This window comes from Trachinotus anak, unplaced genomic scaffold (genome assembly GCF_046630095.1).
Source record: "Trachinotus anak isolate AG129_WGS33_773 ecotype Australia unplaced genomic scaffold, CSIRO_AGI_Tana_v1 ptg000015l, whole genome shotgun sequence".
Lineage (NCBI taxonomy): Eukaryota > Metazoa > Chordata > Actinopteri > Carangiformes > Carangidae > Trachinotus > Trachinotus anak.
Genome location: NW_027273866.1, coordinates 9,026,616 through 9,050,407, shown reverse-complemented (window position 1 = coordinate 9,050,407; position 23,792 = coordinate 9,026,616). Strand labels below are relative to the sequence as shown.

The window sequence follows — 23,792 nt, the reverse complement described above, 5'->3', positions numbered from 1 at the left end:
CCAACATCTAAAATCTCAAAATCAATGTCATTTTTATCTGAATCCATCTGAGAGAAGAGAGGTCACTATGCCACTGTTTCTGGACACAAAGCTGGAGCTTTTCTGGAGCAAAAACACCGACACAGAAAAGGAGACTTGGCCTGTGAGGTTTTCATTTCTTTTACGGTTAAATGACTGACTGAAGAAATACCTTATTGCAGGGTATTATATTATGACGGTGGAGTGGGAGAGTTGGCCATCTTGACCCGCTCTGCACATAGACGATCTTTGGTATACTGTGTACGTCATCTGACACCTTAGCAACCGGCAGGTGTCACAAAGATCGACTGCAGGTGCAGGAGAAGGTAAACATTGTCAAGCTAACAACAAAGGTACCGATAAGTCAAACGATTATCTGTGGTATTTGTGTGTTCAGCTGGTTGTAGGTTGTTAATGTTACTAGCCTGAATTAGAGAATAAACCAAACTTTTTTTTTTTTTTTTTTGATGGGAAAAAAAAAACCACTCACACGTTGTATTTCCAAGGGAGTGTAGTATGCTACATGGGACTATTTTAGACAGTATCAAGGCAGATGTTCTCACTATAAATACCTTTATTTAATATGTTTATAAAAGAAAAGTAGTAAAATAAGTTTCCCAGAGTCCAAAGTGAGTTCTTCAAATTGCTTTTTTTTTTTTGTCTGCCCAACAGTCCAAACCCCAAACATATTAAATTGATATTGACATAAATAAGAAAAGACGCAACAAGCCATAACATTTTGAGAGCCTGAAACCAGCTGATGTTTTTCATTTTTGCTTGACAAATGAATTAAATAATTGAAGTCATGTCTTAAAACACAGGAACATAACCTGCTTTGAATTAGAACTTATGTCTGATATGGATTTTCCACACTTGAAAATGATTTAAAAATGACTTCTACTAATCCACAATTATGCAAATACATGCTGTAACTTGACACAAGATGTTTCCTACTTCACTGAAAAGTTCAGTCTCCGTGAATGTGCGCCAAGTTTTCACATCACATTAGCAAATTGGACTCATGATTAGCTTCCAAACTAGTGGTCTCACCACAGGTCATGCTTGTATGCACACGCCTTAAACCCAGGCTCAGTGTGTGCACCGAGAAACTTTCACCCCTTCAGCAAATACATGTGAAAACAGCCTTGGTGTCAAAGTCTTCACATGCATGTATAAATCATTCTGCACAATAAAGGCAAAACATCCAAGTGAAGTAACAATAAGCAAAACACATTTTCTGAGAGGCGGATTACTTAAATCGATTATTTTCTGCCAATCACTTAATCGATTAATCAACTACTTGTTTATCTTCTAACTTGAATAGCAACCGTTATATTCTCTTTTGTTACATTGTAACCCACAATGTCCACAGATATGTACTTGTAAATTTCTCACTGAATGCGTGAAACAAAACATTTTTGTTCAGTCGTGCCTGTGAAGGTTAATGGCACTGTAATTAGTGATGTTTTATAATGGGATCGTTTCAGCTGCAATGCGCTCTGTTTCCCCCACAGTGCCAATTGTTTCCATGGCAACTCGGACGCATAAGCTTGCTCAACCCAAACCCAACCGGCTCAGATATCCGGACCGGTAGGCCTGCCTGACCCCCTCCTCCTCCTCCTCCTCCTCCTCCTCCTCTCTGTCTGTGTCTATCTATTGTCCTCTTTCTCTGATGAGGCCTCTTTCCTGTTGTGCAGTCGCTCTGTTTACTGGCTGGATGAGCTGCCACCTGAGAAGACTGGACCCACCACTAAAATTGGTACATCACACTCTCTCATTTTTCCTTTATTCACATCCCTCAGCTGCTTTTTTTGTGACACTATCCGTCCTTGTTTTTCTTCACAGAGTTAACCCCTCGCTGGTCGGAGCTGTGTAAAAGTAAAAAGCTCCACACTCAAATCACGTAAATACAAGTTCTACCGTTACTAATGCAGAATAATGCTGATGGCTAAATGCTAATGTATGTGTGGTTTCTTTTTTGGGTGTCTTATACTTCTTGCCTTGTCCTCTTTGAAAAAAATGTGTCGATAATATACACTGTAAGTGATTCAATTTTCCTCTTTATCCCGTGCTCTCCTATCTTGAGTGTAATATCCATTCCCGCAGCATTAATTCCATCACTACAGACAGAGTCACGTCAGATGTACCACGTTGCCTTTTTTGCCCAGTATTAAGCTACCAAGAACATCACATTCACATTTAATTTGTTTGTGCTAGCCACAAGCCTGGCCATTATTTGAATACTGGCTTTTATATGCAAATATGCGAAACATTTTTGAAGTCAGACACTGAATTTCAGACATTTCCATGGTTCTATTCCAGACAAAGCCTAATATGTTGTATTTTGTCGATACATCAGAATCAGTAACCTAAACAAAAGTTTTATCATAGAATTCGATAAAATTGTCATCTCATTAAAGGTACCCTGTGGAGTTTTTCACCACTAGTAGCAATCTGAAGCGGTGTTTTTATGTATGGGACCCCAAGCTGGCAAAACATGAATGTAAACAGAGTGGCATTTCAAATATTTCTCTGAAATCAGCTTTGCAGGTGTTTTTATGAGGAAGGAAATACATTCAACATGTTTTTTAGACCTCAAGGAGTAAACACAATGTGTTTTGATATTTTGAGTGACACACAGGGCACCTTTAAGATCTTACTAGATAATCATCTCTTTGCTGTTTTCTTGTGTCTTTTGCTCTTATCTGCCACCCTGCCTCCCTTCCTTCCTGTTTCCTTTGATCATGCTTTCATTTGCCCTCTTCCTCTCCTCATCCTTTCTTCTCCTCTACCTCCTGCTCTACCTTTTCTCTGTCTTTCCGCAGACTTTCTCCCGGATGGGAGGTGAGTGGATGGGCTCTGAGGGCCGAACCCTCTGAGCGGCTGTGTAGCCTGGCTCAACCTCAGGTTCCTGCGGCTGGCTGGCAGCCAGACCGCCCGCTGCCGGCCCCTGTGAGTAACACACGCCGTTTCCTGAGAAAGTGCTGTGTATGTGGTAGATCACAAGCTGCCACAAGGTGTTTAAAACTCCACAGCCAGCTGTGTTAGTAAGGCCCCAGTGTGCCCTCTGTAGTTTCTTTTTTTTGTATTGTCCTGAAAGCACAAGTGATAACAGCTGTTATGTTATCTTCAAGCTTGGTGATGTTGGTTTTGCACATGTCCCTTTAGCAATAAACATGCATCTTAAATGTTTTTGATATAATTTTCTGATATGTCTGAATGAAATCATGAGGTCAAAATTCAACTTTGAAGCAAGTTTAAGGATACATTATCTTTTTATTTTTGAATTAACACGTGGAATATATGAGTAACAAACTAGTTGCACCTTACTAAAGTATGATTAACTCTGAAAATTTGTGTAACTTTCTTGAAACTGCCCTGAATATGTACGTAACTTCCCACAGTCCAACAAGACTGCAGCCATAATGGTGGAGGGCTCTAGGAATGGCAAATTTAGCCCTCTGGCTAAACTATTTCGGTGTCCTGCTTGGCGTGTTATGCTCTGTGGTGTGGATAAGACTGAGTGGAATGAATCAAAGTTTCATTTGTTTGATTGAGTCCTAAGAGCTCATGTCTGATATTGTGCCCTTTTTTTTGTATCAAAAACAATCTCATTTGTTCGAAAATGTGATTGTAGTTGAGCAGAGCGACGCAGACAGCAGTCGCCACTTCACGGATTTGTCAGCTTGCCCTGCCAAAGAGAAGGCAGGTTCTGGGGGGCTCTGGCCACAAATCAAAACCTGTACCCATGACCCACTTGCCCTGCAAAGCGTCAGCACACATAGAGCTACTTTCTAGTAAGTTTGTCTGTCCATACTGCAATGTTTCTGATCATGTTTTTGCTCCATATCTCAGCATTTCTAAAGCAATAGTTTAAGTTGTTGGAAAATACACTTATTTGCTTTCTTGCAGAGATTTAGATCAGAAAAGCATCACCACGCTCCTGTCAATGTTAAATATGAAAGGCTGGAAACAGCTAGCCTGCCTCTGAAGTAACAAAATCTGCCTTCCAGCAGCTCTGAAGCTCAGTAATTAGTACGTTATATCTTGTTCTTCTAATCCAAACAAAACCTGAAGGCTAGCTGTTTCCCCCTCTTTCCAGTCATGAATGCTAAGCTAGGCTGACAGTCTCCTAGCTATTGATCTTCTGATTTAACTCTTGGCATCTAACTCTTTCCAAAATGTTTAACTATTCTTTTCATTCTTTTTTAGCCTGGCATCACCACACTTTTATTTTGCTGTTTGACCTCAGTTTGATTCCTTTTTCTTCACAGCCCCAAAGCACCATCACCCCAAGTTCGAAGCAGCGCGCTCAGTGTGCTGGCCTGTCTCCAGAGCAGCGAGAAGCTTTGTAGCCAGCCAGAGACTGCTTGAGCTGTCTACCCCTAAAGAGAGGAAGGCTCTGTTCGAGGGATACGACCCATACGTCGTCAGTCAGGCAGCTCGCTCTGCCAGCCCCTCTTCTCGGATACAGCAACTCTGTTTGCCTCTGCCTCGCAAGTGTAGCTCAAAGTAGGAGGGATGACACCATATGTCCGGTCCCCAGAGAAGTGTTGATTGTTCTCTTTTTCCTCATCCGAGAGTGTTACTGTGATAAAGTTTTTTTCCATGTAAAGTGATGACAAAGGCCTTTTATTTGCTGCAATGTGAATGTACAGCAGCACCCTATTGTATATGATCTTGTTTACTTGTCACCCTGGATTCACTGGAAACCACTGAAAACTACAGTTTCTGCGGGATGAAGAGCAACACTTCGATGCTTTAGTGTACTTTACAAAGTTCAGCTTGTCAAGACATGAGAGTGGCAGTGGTGTTGAGTTATCAATCAAAAGCTGCCAGTTGCCCTCACGAACATGTTACCCACACTTGTTTAAGGGTATAATGTATTTTTAATAGCTACCATTAGGCTCATGTGCGCCATTAGTAATAATGAACAAGGGGACTTGCCTGATTTGAAGAACGTCATAGTTAGATCATGGAATAAAACAAACAGCCAGGGAGATATTCTTGACTGCAGCTGAAATTGCTTTGAGACACCCTGCAGCACACATCCTGTATCCACATGCTTCAGTTTTTAATTGTTTTCCTTAGTTATTGTTAACATCAGGCAGACAGACAGGAAGTCAGCTCTACAGTGAAATGCTGAAATATGAACACTACTTAAAAAAATAAACAAATGAAACAAGGGGAAGACGACTGTATCAGGTGTTATTTTTGTTGTTGTTGTTGTTTTTAATTGACCCTTGAATCCAGAATTAAACCGTCATTTGACATTTTCTGTGTAACTGTGTGCAGAAGGCTTCCTTTTTTTTTTTATTGTGTAAATGTCAGTAAAAGTGAAATCAAACATGAGACATCGGAAGAAAGTTTTCCACGACCCTCCAGGGGGATCTCGATCGGGACCGGGGCGCTGAGCGACAGGGGGGCGGGACCGACGTGTTTACTGAAGCTGAGAGGTCGCCGCTCTCGCTCAGTCGCCGTCGGTGAAGTCGGTGAGACGCGGGTTGTCGCTACAAGCTCACACCGGTAAGTGGACCAGATATTACCTCTACTTTAAATATGTGTCTTCTTAATAACCTCAAACACGAAATGTCTGTCATTTCTAATCGTATGTTTGGTCTTTTCTCTTATAGAAAAGACGATAAAACAATAAACTCATGCAGCCAATAAACAATGCAGCCTTTTACCATTAGAATTGTATGCATATATTTTAGTCTTGAGTATATTATATAATATATATTGAGTTTCCTAGTCTATTAATCGATTCGTTGATTGATAGAAAATTAATCGACAACATCGATTGATCACCAGTTAGTAGTTTATGTCATAGTTGTTGTTTTTTAAGGAAGCCTGCAAGAGATTTCCTGGATCCAGCTTCTTTAATGTGAGGATGTCATTGCAAAGTGAATATATGTCTGTTTTGAACTGTTGGACAGAAAAAAAAAACAAGAGCTTAAAGCTTCCTGTGTGAAACTGGCTGGTACTTCGTTAACACTGTCTTAGGTGCACCTTTACAGTGTAATGCAATTGAATACAGTATAGCCCTGCTGGAAATTCGTTTTGGAAAGTACATTAACTGAATCACTGTACCATACGGATGTGAGGTACTATGCATTTTCATTTTATGCTTTATACTTCTGCTCCACTATGTTTCAGAGGGAAATATTGTACTTCTTACTTTTCTGTATTTATGTAATGGCTGTAGTTACTTTGATAACCAGCATTTCAATGACAATGCATATGATAGTTAAAATCAACATTACATCAACTAGCTGCCACATTATAATATTAATAATACTTGGATAGCACTTTTCAATACAAGTAACAAAACAAGTGCTTCACATGAGTCAAATATAAAACATCCAAACAAATGAAATAAAGCATCCAAAAAATCAAACAACCAGCAAATCATAATGAAGGAACTAACCAACTAATCATAATGAACCAACTAACCAACTAATCATAATGAACCAACTAACCAACTAATCAAACAGCAGCATTAGTAATAATAACACAACATTATTATCTGACAGATCCCACTCTTGTTTAAGGAATTTCACCTGCAAGAAATTGTGTTTTTGTGAAGCTTGAACTGTTCAGTTTATTGACAGTGTGTAAAATAGGCAATGATTATGACAATGGTTTTGATAATTGATTTACAGTTGCACAGGGTGACAGGGTATTGCCATTTGTAACACTGCTCTTGTAAAGACATGTTTCATATTAAGTGTATTTTAATAGATTATCATTCATCTCTTTATACACACCCTCGCACTCTCATAAAACGGCAACAGCAACCAATCAGCAGCAGTGCAAATGAGTTGAATCAACACCTCTTACTCAGGGTCATCACAATCGGGACATGATAAGCTTTACAAAGACAGGATTTAATTCAGAGCTTTCACTTTAGATTTTGCAGGTGAACTTAGAAAAACATCCATTGGTGGCACCAACATGATCATGATTACTGTAGGTAAGGTTTACCCTTAGGCCAGACCTGAAGCTCTGAACTTCAGTTTGACAAAATAACCAGAGTCCATCAAGCCATTTACACACTCACAAACACCACACCCCATTTGTCTGTGCTTGAACAAGCTGCTACTTTATATATTGGTTCGAATCGCTGTGTTGCAAGCGGAAAAGCAGTGGGTGCATGGCTCAAAGTGATGAAAATGTTGTAGTGAAACTTGTTTCACTAGCCTGGAAGCTGTTCTAATGAAATGATGAAATCTAACCGCTGAACTGAGTCATTCTTGAGCATCCTCCACTCATGCTCTGTGAATCTGTTTTTCATTTGACAGAGATGAATATACCACATGGTGCTCTGTTTTTCAGCGTGCAGAATCCTCGAGCTGAGCTGCCGGTAGTGTGATGGGAGGAAGTGAGTGAGTGGTGTTCATGGAGCAGAGCCCAGCTGTGGTGTGGACCTGCTTGCTGGGGGCTGGACTCACCCTGGGTAACGTTCAGTGTCCTCTCACTCTTAATCCAGACCAGAGTCAGGTGAAGTGAAGTGATGAAATTTGTGTGAGTGCTGGAGGATCGGGATGTCACCAAGATCACCATGATTAGTCTGTTAAGCTGTTTGCATGTAAACTACCATGCCCATATTTTTGTAATGCAGAAACCCAGTCACCCAGTGTAACAGTGCGGGTCACTGTAAGACTCCGTGGCAGAGACAAGTAAGCTAAATCAGGTTTTGGGGTACACAGACAATACCTGTGAGTAGGATACCTTCACTGCTGCTTTGGTGTTTTCATGGCATTTGCTGACAGTAAGAAAAATATAGAAAAATCACCAGCGTTATCCTTTAACAGTGGATCAAATGACTATATATAATGTGAAAGGGGTCGCCCACAGAGAATTATCACCCAAGCCTGCAGCTGTCTGTAGCTCTTATCAGGCAGCTTTATATTCTTCATTGACAACTCTCTCTCAACTCTGTCATAGCAGAAAAACCCAGATACACCAGCTCAGAACTACCTATCCAGCACCAAATGATGGATAGACAAAGTTAGCAAGTTTTTAGCAGCTAGAAAACCACATATTTTTTCTAGGAATACATGCTGAACAAAAGAGATCTTCAAAGAGTGACTTATATTCACCAAATGAATGCTAATTTTGCTGTGTGTTTGCTGGATGTGTAAACAGGCAACTGTTAGCTAACATGTATCAAAAGGCCATATATTGTATGTCAAAAGTATGTGTGATGTTCAGCTTTTTCGGAGTTCTGTCCCCATAGTGCCCGCAGATCTAATTAGTGCTGATTTAAAGAGACAATTAAACTCTGTGTGGCTATATTAATACATTATTTCTCAAACTTCAACAGCAAAAATCACGCGACATTTATATATCCTTTTTACCCGTAACTGTAAATGTTACAGTTTATTTCCCATATTCATGCCTGGAAGAATCTTTCAGTATGATTTCAGACACCCCTAAAGTGGGCCGTACCATTTCTTCACCTTGAAGTTGGTTGAGCATCTCATCCACCTGCCTCACTCCAGGAGTTAAATTGGGCATCTCCTTCAATATCATAACATCATATCACACTTGTATTTTTTCTAATCTCCAAGAAAATCTAATAGTATATGAGCCGCGTATACAGTCCCTAATGGCGCAAATAGCACCATTTGACACTCAGTAAAATCATTTTGCTCTGTGGTAAGTTTAAGGTCACTGTGCGATAAGACACTGACAGTGCACATACAGACAAACATGCAGAGCAGCAGCAAGTTCTTCAGACCATCAGAGCAAAATGAGAAACATCCACAAATCTGTTATTGTCATTTATACAATAAGGGGTTTGTATGCCTTTACAAAAATCATGAATGTAAGAGTGCTTCAGTTTTGTAAAATGGTTTCATTGAAATGTAGTGATCACATCAAAAATCACATTGATTAAACTAAAGACATGCACCACCTGGTTTAGACCTCAGGCCAAATAGCAATTGCAATAAAATACCAATAAAATATAAATATTTGAGAAGATAAATTGCATGCATCCAACATGATTAACTTGGTTTCAAATAATTCTTCTAAGGTTTTAATAAGTGCCAAAGGCAAAATGCAAATTCTCACAGTCAGCTTACAGAACAAACTTACTTATTTCCTTCCCACTAATTTCCCACATGTTCCTCTTTTTTTTTTTCATTAAATCCATTCCCTGCCAATTAAAATCATGGTCTGCACAAATCTTGCATCCCTGATGTTTTCAAACAACTGCTTGTGCATTTCAGAAAATATATAAAAAAATCTACTCTCAAATCACCTGTTTCTTCTCTAACCTGAAGTGACTATGTACTTCAATCTGTAACTAGCCAAAAACTCCTCTTCATGCTGTTAACTCCAGCCTCTCTCCATCCTCAGTCCTGCCTCCAGCCTCCTCCAGTACGACCTCCAAGGCCTTCCCCCGACCTCCGCAGTTAATTGACTGTGTGTTCCAGAATCGGGCCAACATCACCTGCCGCTGGGAGGCTGGAGACATGCCGACGACGCACTACACTCTGCAAATTCAGAGGAGGCATGGGTGAGACATAAACATTCCTGCGTTATGATAGAGGCCACACATGAACACGTACAACAAGTATTTTTTGGAGCACTTTGTATATTTCATTATATTATCACATAATATATATTTTGTAATGTTGTTGCAGTGATTTGGGTGTTTTCTGTCACAAAATGGGACTAAAAAGGCACGTTTTTGATTATTGCAGTTTGTGATTCAAGAGGATATTCAGGCGCACAGAGAGGTAGATTTACAGATGGTGACAGTTAAAGGGAAAAACAACACAGAGTGTCTTGTTGTCAGATTCTCCAAGTCTCTGAAACTATACTGGGGGGGGGGCGATCACCATTCTTCAAAAGTTATGAGTGTTTTACTGCTGGAGGCGGAGACGCCGTCATACACTTTGGTCAAAAATCTCAAATAGATGTTCAACTGGGATCTGGTGACTGATAAGATCAAAGCATATAATTTACATAATTTTCATACTCATTACTCAGTCAGTGGGCCCATATGCCATGTATGGGAGCATTTGCATTTGTTGTCTCTCCACTCACTTTTTTCTTCAAAGATTAAGGCTGGTGTTATCCCTTATTTTTCATCGTCAATGAATCACTTGAAAAGCCCACAACAACAGTGTGTTAGTTAGTTAGTTCCCTGTCTGTGGCATTCGGCCTCAAGCCAATTTTTCTTCCCAATAAAGATGTATTTCTTTAAAAGCATCTCAAATATCTAATTTTGTCAAATTCTCTAATTCTAATTTACAAAAACAATCGAATGTTACCTAAAGAAGAGTAAAACATGGATTTGATGGCAGCTATTTTTCAATCATGGATTAATTTGGGGTGCAAGTGCGCATTTAGAGCAGTATGGGGACTGACATAGAGTTCAGTTCAGTGTCAGTATATTTTTTCATAATAAAGGAACTTGCACCCAGTGTGAGGAGGTGTCGCATTGATGTGTTTTTAATAGTTTTTGGAAAACAATGGCACTGCATGGCACACAGGAATAAGCTCAAAGAGAAGTGGGCCTTGGTTACACAGAAAATACTTGTGCATAATCAAAGCCTGATACTTGTTAGTCATATAAATTAATTTGGTTGGTTTTGGTCTTTTCATCAGAAAAATATAGAATATGTGTGTATGTATACACACAAAGGAAAAATCAGTGATGAAAGTTCACTCTGTATACATGCAAACCTGTCAGCATAAGTCTTCAATTTTGCTCTATTCCTTAAGAAGTTCCTTAAAGCAGCTACAATCTATGTTATTGTAGTAGCAATGTATCAAATAGCAAGGTGAAAACAATATGAATGTGTCACCAGTAGTATTGAAACTTCAGAGAATTATCACCTGAATCTGCAGCTCCCCTTTGCAGAGCTTTATAGTTTCAGTTCATTGACAGGTTTCAAATCCCTTGTTATCAGCAGCGAGATATAGTTACTAGACAGAGGATGACAAACTGTTTTCATTTAGTCTTTTTATGGCAGTAAAATACAACAACAAAAAAAAGACAGCTTCCATTTTACTTGTCTGCAGCCTGTCTGAAAAATCAAATGTAACTATTATGCTGAATTAAGCATTTTCCGCTGAGTGGTTAGTATGCAGGATACAGATATTGTCTTGATATTTGATATGGCTTGTTCAGTTTGTTTCACACTTAGGTTAGGCACGACATGGATGTAATGTAACTACTTTTCTATCTTGCACCTACAATGGTTTCTTTCAAAATCTAGCGTGATTAAATTTCTTTTACCTCAAGAGTGACCTGAGGAAATGCAGTTAGGTTAACAACTTTTCATTCCAACACGCTGCATCCATTTTACAATCTGCAGTGTGATCCCGTCAAATTGGATTAGTCCAAGTTCCAGTTCAGCAAAAGCGAACCGTTGTATTTTTGCATGTAGATATGTTTGCAAGCATGTATGTGCCAGCATCATTGTCTGACAATGATTATTTTTATTTTTTGCTATATGCAAATGCTCGGCTTTGTAATCACCCTCCAATGTTCCCATGCGTGTGAAGCTTTGATGGTGTTTTGAATTTCAGAGATAAGAGTCACAATGTTGCCAACTCGCGATCTGTTTGACACAGTCTTGTCTCTTGTGATATCTGTGCTTTTGGGCAAGGGTGTGTTTGTGACTCCACATGCAAATGAGCACAGATGTCTGAAACATGCACATGCATATCCATCTGGATGGCAGAGCATGCATCTGTTTGGGTTTGTGCTTTTGTATCTGTTTGTGTGTTGTATGTGCCTGTTGACTGTTGTGCCCAGAGGTAAGAGAAGAGTAGGTTAACAGATAAGTGTGTGTATTTATGGGTATGTCTTCCTCTGTTTTCATGTACGTGGGGATGTGTAGAGCTGAGCAATCAAGGACAAACAGCTCTGTGAAGCTGTTCACCTGCACCACGTCTGGCACCAGCTGCATGGCGAGTATCGGCAAATCATCCGTGAGGTACATCTTTTGCATCACCATCACAGCACACGGTCACAGCCGCAACATATCGTCGGATCGTCCGTGTCAGTCTGGTAGGGTCGAAGGTGAGACTGTTGCACGTCTCCTACTCTTACCCTCGTTTTTCGTCTCTTACTTCCTCCAACGCTCCTCTCTCCCTGTCTCTCCAAGTGATGTTGCCTCCTGCGACTTTGAGCAGCGTGAACCCAGTCGTCGGGAAACCTCAGTGTCTGAACGTCATCTGGAGCCGCACCTTGGCTGTTTTCCCCGTGTCAGACTCTGAAATCAGAGGCGGAGTGCTGAATTCCCAAATCGAGGTCACAGAAGAAGGGCAGGTCTGCCACTCCCAAATATGCACAGAACCGCATGATAGCTGCATGAAGGAACACATTTATTCACAAAGGAAAGGTGCAAGACGTAGCATTTAAAGATATGAAAAACATCCCAGAGCAGTGGCGCTTTTGCCAAGTGAGGATAAAATTCCCAAGGTTAAAATTGTCTGGTCCCTTTTCACCTTTTTGTGAAGTTACACATATCTAACATGTCTCACCAAATATAAAAAGGCTGCTGGGCATCCTTGCAGTGTGATAACAAACCGCTGTAAAGATTTCTTGATATAAAAATGTTCCACTTAGTACAATATAGAGGACTGGATTATTTGAAAACATGTTGTTTCTGCGCAAGATAATTCTCACCTTACTTCCTTCTATTTCTCTGCCCCATGCAGCTCGATTTCCATGTCAGAAATGTAACAGTACAAAACTACAGCTTCTCGGATTGTCTCTTCAGCCCCGACACATCATACACTGTCAGGCTCCGTCACCGCTACAAGGGCCCACAGAGTCCCTGGAGCCCGTGGAGCAACGCACTCCAGGGAAGGACAGCCGAGGACGGTGAGAGGACACAGAGTTATGTTTGTTGAAGATCTCGATCACTTTAGTCCTAATTAATAATGAAACCAGCGCTGATTCATAGCAGTGATCATAGTGATGACTTAGATTTAAGCCACCATAGGTTAGAAATATGCTTTTTTAAAGAAAGGTAAGTCTAGTAGGTTCAAAACAGACAAGAAAAGACGTCATACTCAAAAATTCATACGGGTTTAAAAGAAACACCCATGCAAACATCTCCGAACAAACCACTGTGCGTGTTTGCCTATATGTGCAGATGGGTGCATAGCATCTGTTAGAAAGCAGCCCAACTGAGGTGTCCTTGAGCAAGACACAGAATCCTTCTGTGGAGGAGAGAAAGCGTGAAATGCAGCAGAACCAATGATCTTTCTCCATCCGTCCATGTACTGCCATGGATCTGGGTCCAGGTTGCGATAGCAGTAGGTTAAGAAAAGTAGGTAAGACATTCTTCTGTCCAGCTACGTCCTCCTCGGGGGGAAGGTCCCAAGGTATAATCCCTCGTTGGTCCACTCAGGGGTCTCTTCCCAGTTGGACGTGGCCTCCAAGGAGCGGCGTCCAGTAGACGTCCCGATCAAACGCCCAAACCACCTCAACTGTCGCTTTTAATGGGAAAGAAGCTCTGTTCTAGAGCCCTGTCCAGAGCTCAGAGTAGGAAAGCCTCTCTGCTTCTCAACATCGATATTACTGAAGTATCCCCAACAAGAAACCCAGGCGAACACAGTGATATGTCTGCCAGCCGTTAACACACATGTAGACTATATGGGCGAACTCCCATCATCCCCCCAGGATCCTTGCAAGAGTTAAGAGTCGCCAGTTCACAGGCACCGCCCCCGCCCGGCTTATTACTATCCTCTGGTGACATGAGTCACTAAATGGCATGGTGGTTTCTCTGGTCTCCTCCTGTGTTGTTCGTCACTCATCAACAACTAGTGACGCAAAAGGGAAAGAGATTCGGATTATGAACCCACAACCTACAGCATGTGGCAGAAACTGTGAACACCACACCTTTCTCTTTGTGCTGTATCACCTTTAGATGTTGTTTTTTTTTTATTTGTCCTGTCTCCTCTGTCTGCCAGCTCCATCTGCAGCGCCAGCGTTCTGGAGACAAGTGAAACAAACAGACAAGAACGGGTGGAGGCTCATCTCACTTCTTTGGAAGGTGTGTGTTGAATTGTTCGTGAATGTGTTCACGTAATATTTCCTGACTATCACTTTGAGCTTTGCAGTTTTACATTTTAATAACTTTAGGATCTGATTAGTTTTTAATCAGCGTCTACTCATGAACTGTCCCTAATTTGTTTTTATGTCTCCCTGAAATTACTCATTTATTGCACAACAGTCTGGTTGGAGTTGAGAGCGAAGCTTAGGTAGCTGGCGAACGAGAGAAATAAATGTCACGCAAGCTGTTTATATAACAGAGCAGTCTGATTAAAACGTCTCATCTCACAGAAACTCACTTTTACTTCCTGTCTCCTCTTTTCTCTCATGGTTTCTCATGGTTTACACTGGTCAGCCTTTGCCTCACTCTCTAGCCAATGGCAGAGTTCTGTTCTATAATGTGACTTGTCAGAAGGACAGCGCTCAAATTCTGAAGGATCATGGGAGCTGCAGAGATTTGCACCACACAAATATGTCCTGTACCCTGCTCCTCCCCGCTGAGCACTGCTCCTGCTCTCTGACAGCCTCCAACTCTGCAGGGACCTCTCCAGAATCCCAGATATGGCTCCTTGGAGCCTCTGAGACAGGTAGGGCCCGACTCATCCTCCTCATGCCTCATGACATCAAGGTGCAGTCACCTGAGACTCTTATCAAGTCTTAGAAATTCAACAACTGAAGTTTATCAAAATGTGTGTTACTTTGTTCAGATTAAACAGCTTTTCACCACAAATTGGCGACAAACGTGTTGTTCACCTTACGGAGACACTGTGGGCCATGTCTTACACCTGGCACAAAGTAAAACACAAGTGTCTTTGCTAGTTTCACACCAACACAGTTGCAAAGCACAGTTGGAAAGCAATTGACCAACAGTCAATGGTGCAGGATTTCACCGTTATTTTAAGGGGGCATTATCAAGAGAGTAATATTCGCTTATGTAGGCGGGTCTACAATGCACGTACACTCTGCCTTTTACACACAAGCAGAGTTTGCTGACAATGAGTTTCAGATGTTTGGATAAAACAGGAGGAACATTACATTACAGCCCTCAGGAGGTCGGAGGATGTGGCATATTGCATGTTGTGTAACATTGCCATGAGTCACGGAAGTCTCTTGGAATGAGGATCTGCAGAGAAGCGTTCATTCTCATTACCTGGTAAATCCACCACAGTGTTTCCCATTCATGAAGGTGCAGCTGCGCCTGGCTTTTAAAGGGAATGGAAGATGGCACTCTGATTGGTTTATTGCATGTTTCACCCAAAATGTTCCCACAAATAATTAAGAGACTAAGTAAAACAATTTTGAACCATGCGCCTGGAGGTCATGCCTGCTGTGTGCAGTAATTGGCCATGTGTGCAAAGGCAGGTTCCTTCAAGGTCTCTTTCATCTTCCTCCACACACATACCTGTCCCTTTTTTTGTGTGCACAATAATGTGTAACAATGCGAATGGCTTAAAGGAGAAACTGAATCAGACAGCGAGCAGTGTGTGTTGTCGCCGCCGTGACTTCCAGTCCTACCAGTCGGCTGCTGCTGCTATCCACAGTCACGCCTATTCATGCAGCACAGCAGAGCTGGATGTTGCTTCAAAGAGGGTGTGCCAAAAAAAGCACAGACAAATGCCAACTAATAATTTCAACAGTACAGCTATATTTAAAATTCACAACCATCCAGTAAATCCATGACAGGAAAGTGTGCATATTCAGTTTCAAGTCTGGCCACTTTTGCCTTTAGATCCTGTTGGATGACTCTTGCAAAGTAGAAACTGGTTTGTCACCTGTTATTATACTGTTTTCTTGTTATGCTTTCTACCTATTTTTATTTTCTATTTGCTTCCTTCATTTTCTGTTAAGCACATTGAATGACCTGTGCATATGATAATGTGCTATACAAATACATCTGCCTTGCCTTGCCAAATACAGAGATCAGAATATTAGACTTCTCAAATCAACCATTTGTTTTTACTGCTCAGAATGTTTGCTTACAAAAGTACTTGTCTCCGTTACCTTCTCCCTTGTTTCTATTCAGAGCCGCCCCCCCCGAGCCAAATCACTGCAAGTCCACTGGACGACAACACCTTAGACGTTAGCTGGACTGCTCCAGTCGATCGATCAGTGAGTGGCTTCGTCGTGGAGTGGTTTGCTGTCAGAGAGAAAAGCAGCAGCATCCTACACTGGGAGAGGTTGAATAGTTCCTTAACAACGCTCATTATCACAGGTAATACAACAGCTTAATGCGTAAATCATGACGCTCTTTTTGCAACAGAGAATGTGTTTTTTTGTTTTTTTTTTGTCATTTGCCATGAATCAAGTGCAGTTGATAAACTTACGTGAACAGTCACTGATAAATGCCTTTTATCTTTGTGTCATTTAGAGGGAGTAAAGCCGATGGAGTGTTACGCTGTTTCCGTCAAAGCGCTGTATGGTGAGCGAGGGGCAGGGAAGAATGGGACGCTTTACATTTATACACGGCAAGGAGGTACGTGATCTGTTTGTCTCATACCAAGCTCTAAAAGCAGCCCGATGTTTGTTTGAGAACAACTGGGAGTGTGATTGCTGTGTGAAGCATGTGTGCTTCTCGACCTATATTTTTCTTATTGTCAACGAACATCATGTTAGTCCATCTCTTCATGCTTTCTGCCTTCCCTACCTTATCAGTAGCCCTCAGCCCCAAGTGCATTTGTTCCTGCCGAGGATAAAATCTAGAAAAAAACTGGTCTGAAAAAAAGAAGATCTGTAATTTCCTAAAACAGATGGGCACTGTAGTTATTATCAAATGTTACTCAAATAAAAGTTAATAGTGCATTTATTGGGGTCAGTCAAAATAAACTACAGTGCCCATGTCCATAGTAATGAAGGAGCAACAATGGAGGACTATGGCTCAATGAAATATGGTTTTGGTTACACAGGCTATAGTTTTGGTCTTTTTATGGGATTTGTTGGGAACAAGGGTCATACATTGTGAAATAAACTGTATATATGTGATGAGATGTACAACCAACGAGATGTGACGTAAGAGGTTATTGAGAACTTAAACTTAAAAAGCTATATCAGCAAATTAATATAGGAAGTCTGCTTGGCTGCTTATACAGAAAGGCTGTTTGTAGGTTATCAGCACAAAGTCAGTTTGTTTCATAAAGATTGTCTAATGTCATTTATTTCTGTTTAAAGAGTAAAAGACAAACAGTGCGTTAGGGTTAGGGTGGAGCAATAAAGACCATGCACCGCAGACAAGTTGCTGAATGTAACTAAAACCATCCTCCATCCTGTTACATTGAAAAACCATCGACCAGATGTGTTTATCAACAGCGATAGTAACACACTGGTTTATATTTAACCTGTGTATCAGTGATAGTGTGATTTAATCAATGTGTTTTACTTGTGTGGAGATGCAAGTGATCAGCTTCTGTATCAAAGATTTGAGCATGGCACGCAGAGGATACAGAACAAGCAAACAGCTATCGCGTTCGCTGTTGCTGGTCGACATGTAAACCACCGTGAAACACATTTTGGAGTCGGCCTTACACTGGACACGGACGGGAACAAACAGCCTTGTGTGTGGAATTTTGCATATATCGTTTACTGGAGGAGATGTGACGTCCTGTGCCCGACGCTGACCACGTACTTGGTTGACAAAGAGAAGAAGATAAAACATCACAACATCTAAAATTAAAAGAAAATTTTTGACAATTCAACAACGACAAAAATATTATTGTTCATATCAATGTTCATAACATTTTTTTACCATACATGTGACATAAAAAAGGGAAAAGGGAAGGATGCAATTGTAAAGTAGTATTAACTCTCTTATATTTCTGCTATAACTCGTGTCCTTGCAGTTCTTCTTTCTAGAGAGGGAAAATGTTCGCTTGTGTGGAGGGAACCATCGGAGGATTTTTTATATATTATTTACATGATAAATAGAAGTCAATTATACGTGGCGCAATCAGTTGGAGGATGTTAGTCCGGTGTAAAAGCCAATATCTTCATCAGCTCATGATCACCTCGTCACCACCTGGTGAGGTTGAGTCTCCTCCTGAGAGAGGAGGCTGCCAAGTGTGGCTGACTTTTGTTTGTCTAATTGTAACATCTACGTGCTGATGACATGCAGTGATCCGGAGTAGACTGTTGATGATGTGACGGGTCTGGATTTTTTATTTTGTATCTTCAGAACTGGTTAAAAAGTCACCTGGAACTGTTGTCATAGCAACAAGCCCTTCAGCCCAAACCTGCAAAAGTGCATAGTACGTAAACTTGTTTCCAGATACAGAGGTGTGGATGTTATTATGATTTTAGATGAGATATCATTAGGAACGGCTGGTGTAATTATCACAGTTTAATTACCTGCACTTGTTTTAATGCTATAACTTCTAAAATGATTCCTGTATGATTCATTTAAAGCTGCCTTTGAAGAGATTTTAGTAAGGTTTCATTTTCATCGCAAGCTCATGATTATCACTTAGAAACCTCTTGCTTGTCCATCAGGGAGAGCGTCACCATTTATACATCAACATCAGTCGTGATATCAAAGTGTGGAAAGCACTTATCCAATCATATGAGTGCTGATCACAGCTTCCACTCTGTACTCATTTTTCCTTCATTTAAAATGTGAGCGAAGGACACTGTCATCCAGGATTAATAAATCAGCCCTCGAACTGAACCAAATTAGACTTAACAGGATTATTTTAGCCTGACAACAGCATGTTAGCCTGAACAGAGCCCAGGGTGGCTTGTTTGTGAGAAAACAATAATAATTATGTCTAATTGTAAAAGAGGAATTCACTTGATAAATGCCATCCGAAGATTGTCTCTGTCTTCATTTATCAGACGAGACAGCGTGCTTCAGCATGCCAAAGCAAACACTACTTTATCAGATCAGTTGCGGTTAAATATAGATATATATCGTGCCTTGTTTTTCTGTGACTCACCATCATCATCTTTCATCATCATCACTGTTCCTGATCTTCTCTCTGCCTGTGCAGTGCCCTCAGCTGGTCCTAATGTGGAGGTGCAGAAGATCTCCAGCGGGCGAGTGGAGCTCAGGTGGAGTCCTGTGCCTGTGGAGCAGCGTCATGGTTTCATCCGCAACTACACACTCCACTACGCGGCTGCAAACCAAACGGCCAGGAGTGAGTGACACGCACACATATGAGCAGCACACACACACAGACACACACAGCCAAATAGGCTTTAAAGCATAAGTAGGATAGGAAGTAGGATAAGTGAAGAGAAGGTGATGTATGATTGATTCCACTGATTATGTCACTAAGTCTGTAGTTTGCTTCCTGTCCCTAGGCATAGTGTTTTGGTTACATTAAATATATTTCAGTGCACAACAGAATTTAAATTTCACTAGCAATTTCAGGGTGCAAAAGATATAAAAAGGAATTTTGTTTTTGTTTTTTTCCTTTGTTTATTGTTATGTTTTGATCCAATTTCTTTGTCACATTTAGTCCATCAAATACTAATTCTGATAATGTACCTGTTCTTGTTTATTCAGGCAAGTTTGTGTCTGGCCATGTGCACCATTACTCCCTGGGGAACCTGTCGCCTGGTAACTACGACATCTTCATTCGGGCCAACACTGATGCTGGCACTGGAGCAGCTGGGCCCAACATTAATGTGCACATAGGTGAAGAAGTGACACACAAGCGTCATATCCTCAACACAAACCATTACATTTTGCTGTATCTTTAACTTCACTTTGTGTGTGTGTGTGTGTGTGTGTGTGTGTGTGTGAAGGTTCTGAGGAAATCTTGATGGTGATGTACGCCATCCTTCCGGTCATGCTGACTTTTCTGGCGCTGGTACTGATGGCCTGCCTGGCACAGAGTAAGATGTAAGATCTCTCACAACACATACCTTTTGTCCTCAGAGCTCAGTGTCCCACTTCTGTTTGGGATGAGCCGATCATTTAATGAAATATATTTGTTCTCAGTCTGCACTGTTTGTCCGCACAAATAACTTTGCAGGGTGAAACAGAAGCTGTGTCAATTCGTTCCTGATCCGTCCAACAGCAGTCTGGCCCACTGGACCCCAGTCACCACCTTGGAGGTAACGTGAGACCTTTCCCGTCAGCCCATCTGTCCCTGAATCCTTACATCGCATTAAACTTTAAGGAGCCTGGTCTTAAAATCTGGAAATATTCCATTTTTTATCATCAACAAACCCAAGAAAACCAGCAATGAATTGATCCTACTGACTAAGTATTGCTGGTGTATCCAAAGCCTAATATATATTCTTTATGAAGGGCACAGTATTTTGAATCAGTATTTTTAAATCTTTTTAAAAGATTTCTTAGGTAGGAACCAGCAGCCTTGTGGCTGTGTGACAAAGTCTTAAAATACTGAGCAACACACTAATGAATTATTGGTTTTGGTCTTTTGGAATTTGTTGACAATACCAAAAACATTGACACTAACCATAACTGTGACACTTATCATCGAAACAACTAAACAATCTGTAAAATAAAAGCTACACTAGTTATAAAAACACAATTCTTTTGTCAGCCATAATGAAAATATATAGGGAGGGATCTTATCCCAGCATGTTGACAACATGTACATTTACTTTAGTTGCCTAAATTCATTTTTGGTCTGATTTGTCGGTTACAGCCACATGTTTAATAAAATTAACATTTTAACCACTAGATGGCAGCAACAAGCATGAGTTACCCCACAGCAGCAACAGTTTGCAACATATTTATACCAAGTGTACCTGCCTCTATTTAACGCTGAATCACTTCCAATGTAAACAGCACAGAACCATGGGTAAATACTGTAATTGAAGAAGACGCTTGTACCATTAATTTCATGAGCATTTATTAATCTCCATGAAAATATAGGTCACTGAATACATAACTAAACATTTTTGTTGTTGTTGTTGTTTTTGTATTACAGAGAACCTAAAAAAATATCAATCATACACTTTCAGTTTCACATTTCCTGGTTCCACAAATGTACTCGTTTTCAGATTCACAAGTAAAAGTACTTAAGTTTTACAGAGCAACTACTAAGCAGTGTACCAAGGTCTCATTTTTTGTGCCAAACGTATCCAAAACTTCTCCGAAACGGCTAAAATGTCCTTTTCAATACTTCAAGACGTAATGTTTTGTTTATGAAGAAACTGAAGAAATTAACCATTTAAAAACATTCTCAAACACTAAAGTGAATGATGGCTTTTGTTTTTGTCTCCTCAGCATATGGAATGGACTTCAGTACTAGAGCAGCCCCAAATTAGACACCCTGAAGTTATTTTGCTTGGTGAAAGTGAGCTGCAGAACTCCGACCTGGATCAGGCCTGTGATCTTCAAACATATTCCTCTTATCAGTTCTGTCCGCTCCCAGTGGAGAGACAGACACCTCAAAGCACCAGAATTTCAGAGAAGAAGTTCATCAGGAGCCCAGTCGGAGCCAAGACAACCTCTGACCCTGATCTCTCCTCCTGCTCCTCCATCTACTCCAACGTCGTCCTCTCTCAGACTCTCAAAAATCCTCCGTCACCAATCCCGTTCACTACTTATCGCCAGCACAGCACTGATATCGGGCAGCCAGGCGGAGACAGTGCGGGCAGGAGGGCAGGAGCACCACAAGAGGGCAGCAGTGCCACAGCATTGGATTCACCTCTTTCTCCAACAGATGAACAGAAAACCTTTCATCTTCTTCTGAAACAACATCAAAGCCTTGTTTCCCTCTCTGACTTCAGCAGTATCTCTCCATCCTCTGTCTTACCTCCTCACCTTGCTGACGTCTGTTCACCCAAACACCTTTCTCTTCAAAGCAACTTTAACTCAGTCCTGTCGCCCCAGCCCGACACCTTCACTCACCCCAATGCTCCATCTGACAGTTTTATGTCTTTTCTTCCTCCTATTTTTGTAGATTTCTCCTACTGTCCTGTGGAGTGTGACCCTTACATCTCCCCTGCTGTTTAGTTTCATGTCAGGGATTGTTGAATGATTGATTGATTAATTGATTGATTTTTCTTTAAAATAAATACGCACACCCCCTTTGACTCGTGAAAACTTTCATAATGTTTTTCACAGTTCTGAATCACAGTGGATTGTTCATCAGAAACATAACCGTTTTATATTTTTATTAAAGGAATAGTTTGCTATTTTAGGAAATACACTTATTTGCTTTTTTGGTTTACACCTACACTATAGGCATGCTGTTTTGAGTCGTTATGATAAGCTGGTTGAAGCCAAATATTCACAATGCAGACATGAGAGTGGTATCAACCTTCCTTTTCTCAGCAAGAAAGCCAAAAATAAGTGTATGTCTCAAAGTGTGAAACTATTCTTTAAATAACATCTGCTTTGTTTCAATTTGACAAAATGAAAAAGACCAGGGAAGGATGACTATTTATAGACACTGTATAATATGTGATTGAGCTGTTATATTTTTGTAGTCTATGTGTTTGATTCATTATGAAGGTTTCATAATGAATGATATGTAGTCTATGGTTGAGCCATAGACTTGAATGCTGAGGAATGTAAATACCACGAAACGCAGGCCACAACATTTTCTTCTGTACATACTGCACACACAGATGTTTGCGATGCCTGTTTTATTTGTCTTTATTCAGGGCACCTTTATTTATGAATGTGCTATTGTACAGATAAAAGCTTGGTCGAAAAGAAAAAAAACCTTTTATGAAAAGAGGACTTTAACTTTGATGTTACTAAATCAACACTGCAAACAAAGACTGACTAGACTGCATCTCGGTTAACAGCATTTCTCATCTTCATGTATACACTATAACCGTTATTTACCTTTTGGTCATGGCAGCTGCCTCTCTTCACGGATGTAGTTTATTATGAATCTTGCCCTCGACATGGTACATATTTTTTCCGTTACGTATTTGCAGTTTGGACGGGGACTTTCTAGCCTTTCAGAGGTCTGTTAGTTCGCTCATGTTCCTTTGAGAACTCACATACCTCAGATTCAGGCTTCTTTTATAGCTAAAATGCTGCTAACTGAAATTCAGTCTGACAATGAGCCGCCTTTGTAGCAGTGCTTTTAACTGCGATTACTTCAGAACTGAAGCGCTTTTCAGTTTACATTATGTATATATCTGAGCATTAAAATATATGAGCAATGATTTAATGTCTGGACTAATTTCTCAGTGTGTTTGTAAAAGCTTTTCACAGGAGGGCATTTTGACTTGTCATAACAGAGAAAGTAAAGTGTTATTAATAACATTAGCAATGTCTCAGTTCTGTTCAAGTGTCCAACTGAGCCATGATGACGGTTTGAAAGTACAGTATCAGGCGCCTGAACCTGAGGCAGCTGCATGGAATTCAGCCATCATCCATTTTAATATTTACACCTGTGTCTTTTCCACTGTGACATGTCAAAATGTGTGAAAAAAGACCTAGGGAAGCTCATTTCTGACACCCATAAAAAAGAAATTATAAAAATTAAAATATTTACCTTAAGTCAAAATTATTAGATGTCAAACCTGTTTTGATGAAGGCTATTTTGGCACAACCCATCTCCATAACAAATATGCAGTATGTGCGAGCTAGTGGTGGAGGAAAGAAACATTAAAGAGTTCAAATAAAGAGTTTAATTAACAGGAACTGAGGGAAGTATTTGAAGGGTACTCACAGTGTTGATTATGCCTTATGGACAGAGAGCCATAATTCTGTCCATATTATGGAAGCTAATATCGGCCAAGAAAAGACAAAAAACACAGATAAAGTTAGGAATGACATACATTAATTCACTCAAGGCAAGTCAAAGTTATGACA

At 40.6% G+C, this 23,792-nt stretch overlaps 2 protein-coding genes across 5 annotated transcripts; both read left to right on the top strand.

Annotated features, from left to right (window-relative positions):
- Positions 1 to 232: 232 nt before the first annotated feature.
- spmap2 (sperm microtubule associated protein 2) lies at positions 233 to 5,241 on the top strand. 2 transcript variants are annotated; one of them, XM_071498721.1, is made up of 7 exons: positions 233 to 371; positions 1,533 to 1,608; positions 1,716 to 1,777; positions 1,864 to 1,921; positions 2,844 to 2,970; positions 3,656 to 3,815; positions 4,293 to 5,241. In XM_071498721.1, exons 2-7 carry the CDS (start codon positions 1,547 to 1,549, stop codon positions 4,532 to 4,534), a joined length of 711 nt encoding a protein of 236 aa, XP_071354822.1. In that variant the 5' UTR covers positions 233 to 371; positions 1,533 to 1,546; the 3' UTR covers positions 4,535 to 5,241. The 2 variants fall into 2 exon arrangements, with proteins under 2 accessions (XP_071354822.1, XP_071354823.1); XM_071498722.1 differs by having other exon boundaries at positions 304 to 344.
- A 170-nt stretch (positions 5,242 to 5,411) lies between these two features.
- On the top strand, positions 5,412 to 23,140 carry LOC139633196 (interleukin-31 receptor subunit alpha-like). 3 transcript variants are annotated; one of them, XM_071498718.1, is made up of 15 exons: positions 5,412 to 5,544; positions 7,354 to 7,474; positions 9,385 to 9,544; positions 11,883 to 12,064; positions 12,150 to 12,313; positions 12,706 to 12,871; positions 13,966 to 14,048; positions 14,403 to 14,634; positions 16,071 to 16,259; positions 16,416 to 16,520; positions 19,024 to 19,170; positions 19,542 to 19,673; positions 19,784 to 19,880; positions 20,014 to 20,095; positions 21,240 to 23,140. In XM_071498718.1, exons 2-15 carry the CDS (start codon positions 7,417 to 7,419, stop codon positions 21,969 to 21,971), a joined length of 2,529 nt encoding a protein of 842 aa, XP_071354819.1. In that variant the 5' UTR covers positions 5,412 to 5,544; positions 7,354 to 7,416; the 3' UTR covers positions 21,972 to 23,140. The 3 variants fall into 3 exon arrangements, with proteins under 3 accessions (XP_071354819.1, XP_071354821.1, XP_071354820.1); XM_071498719.1 differs by lacking the exon at positions 5,412 to 5,544 and having other exon boundaries at positions 7,431 to 7,542; XM_071498720.1 differs by lacking the exons at positions 13,966 to 14,048; positions 14,403 to 14,634.
- The last annotated feature ends 652 nt before the right edge of the window (positions 23,141 to 23,792 follow it).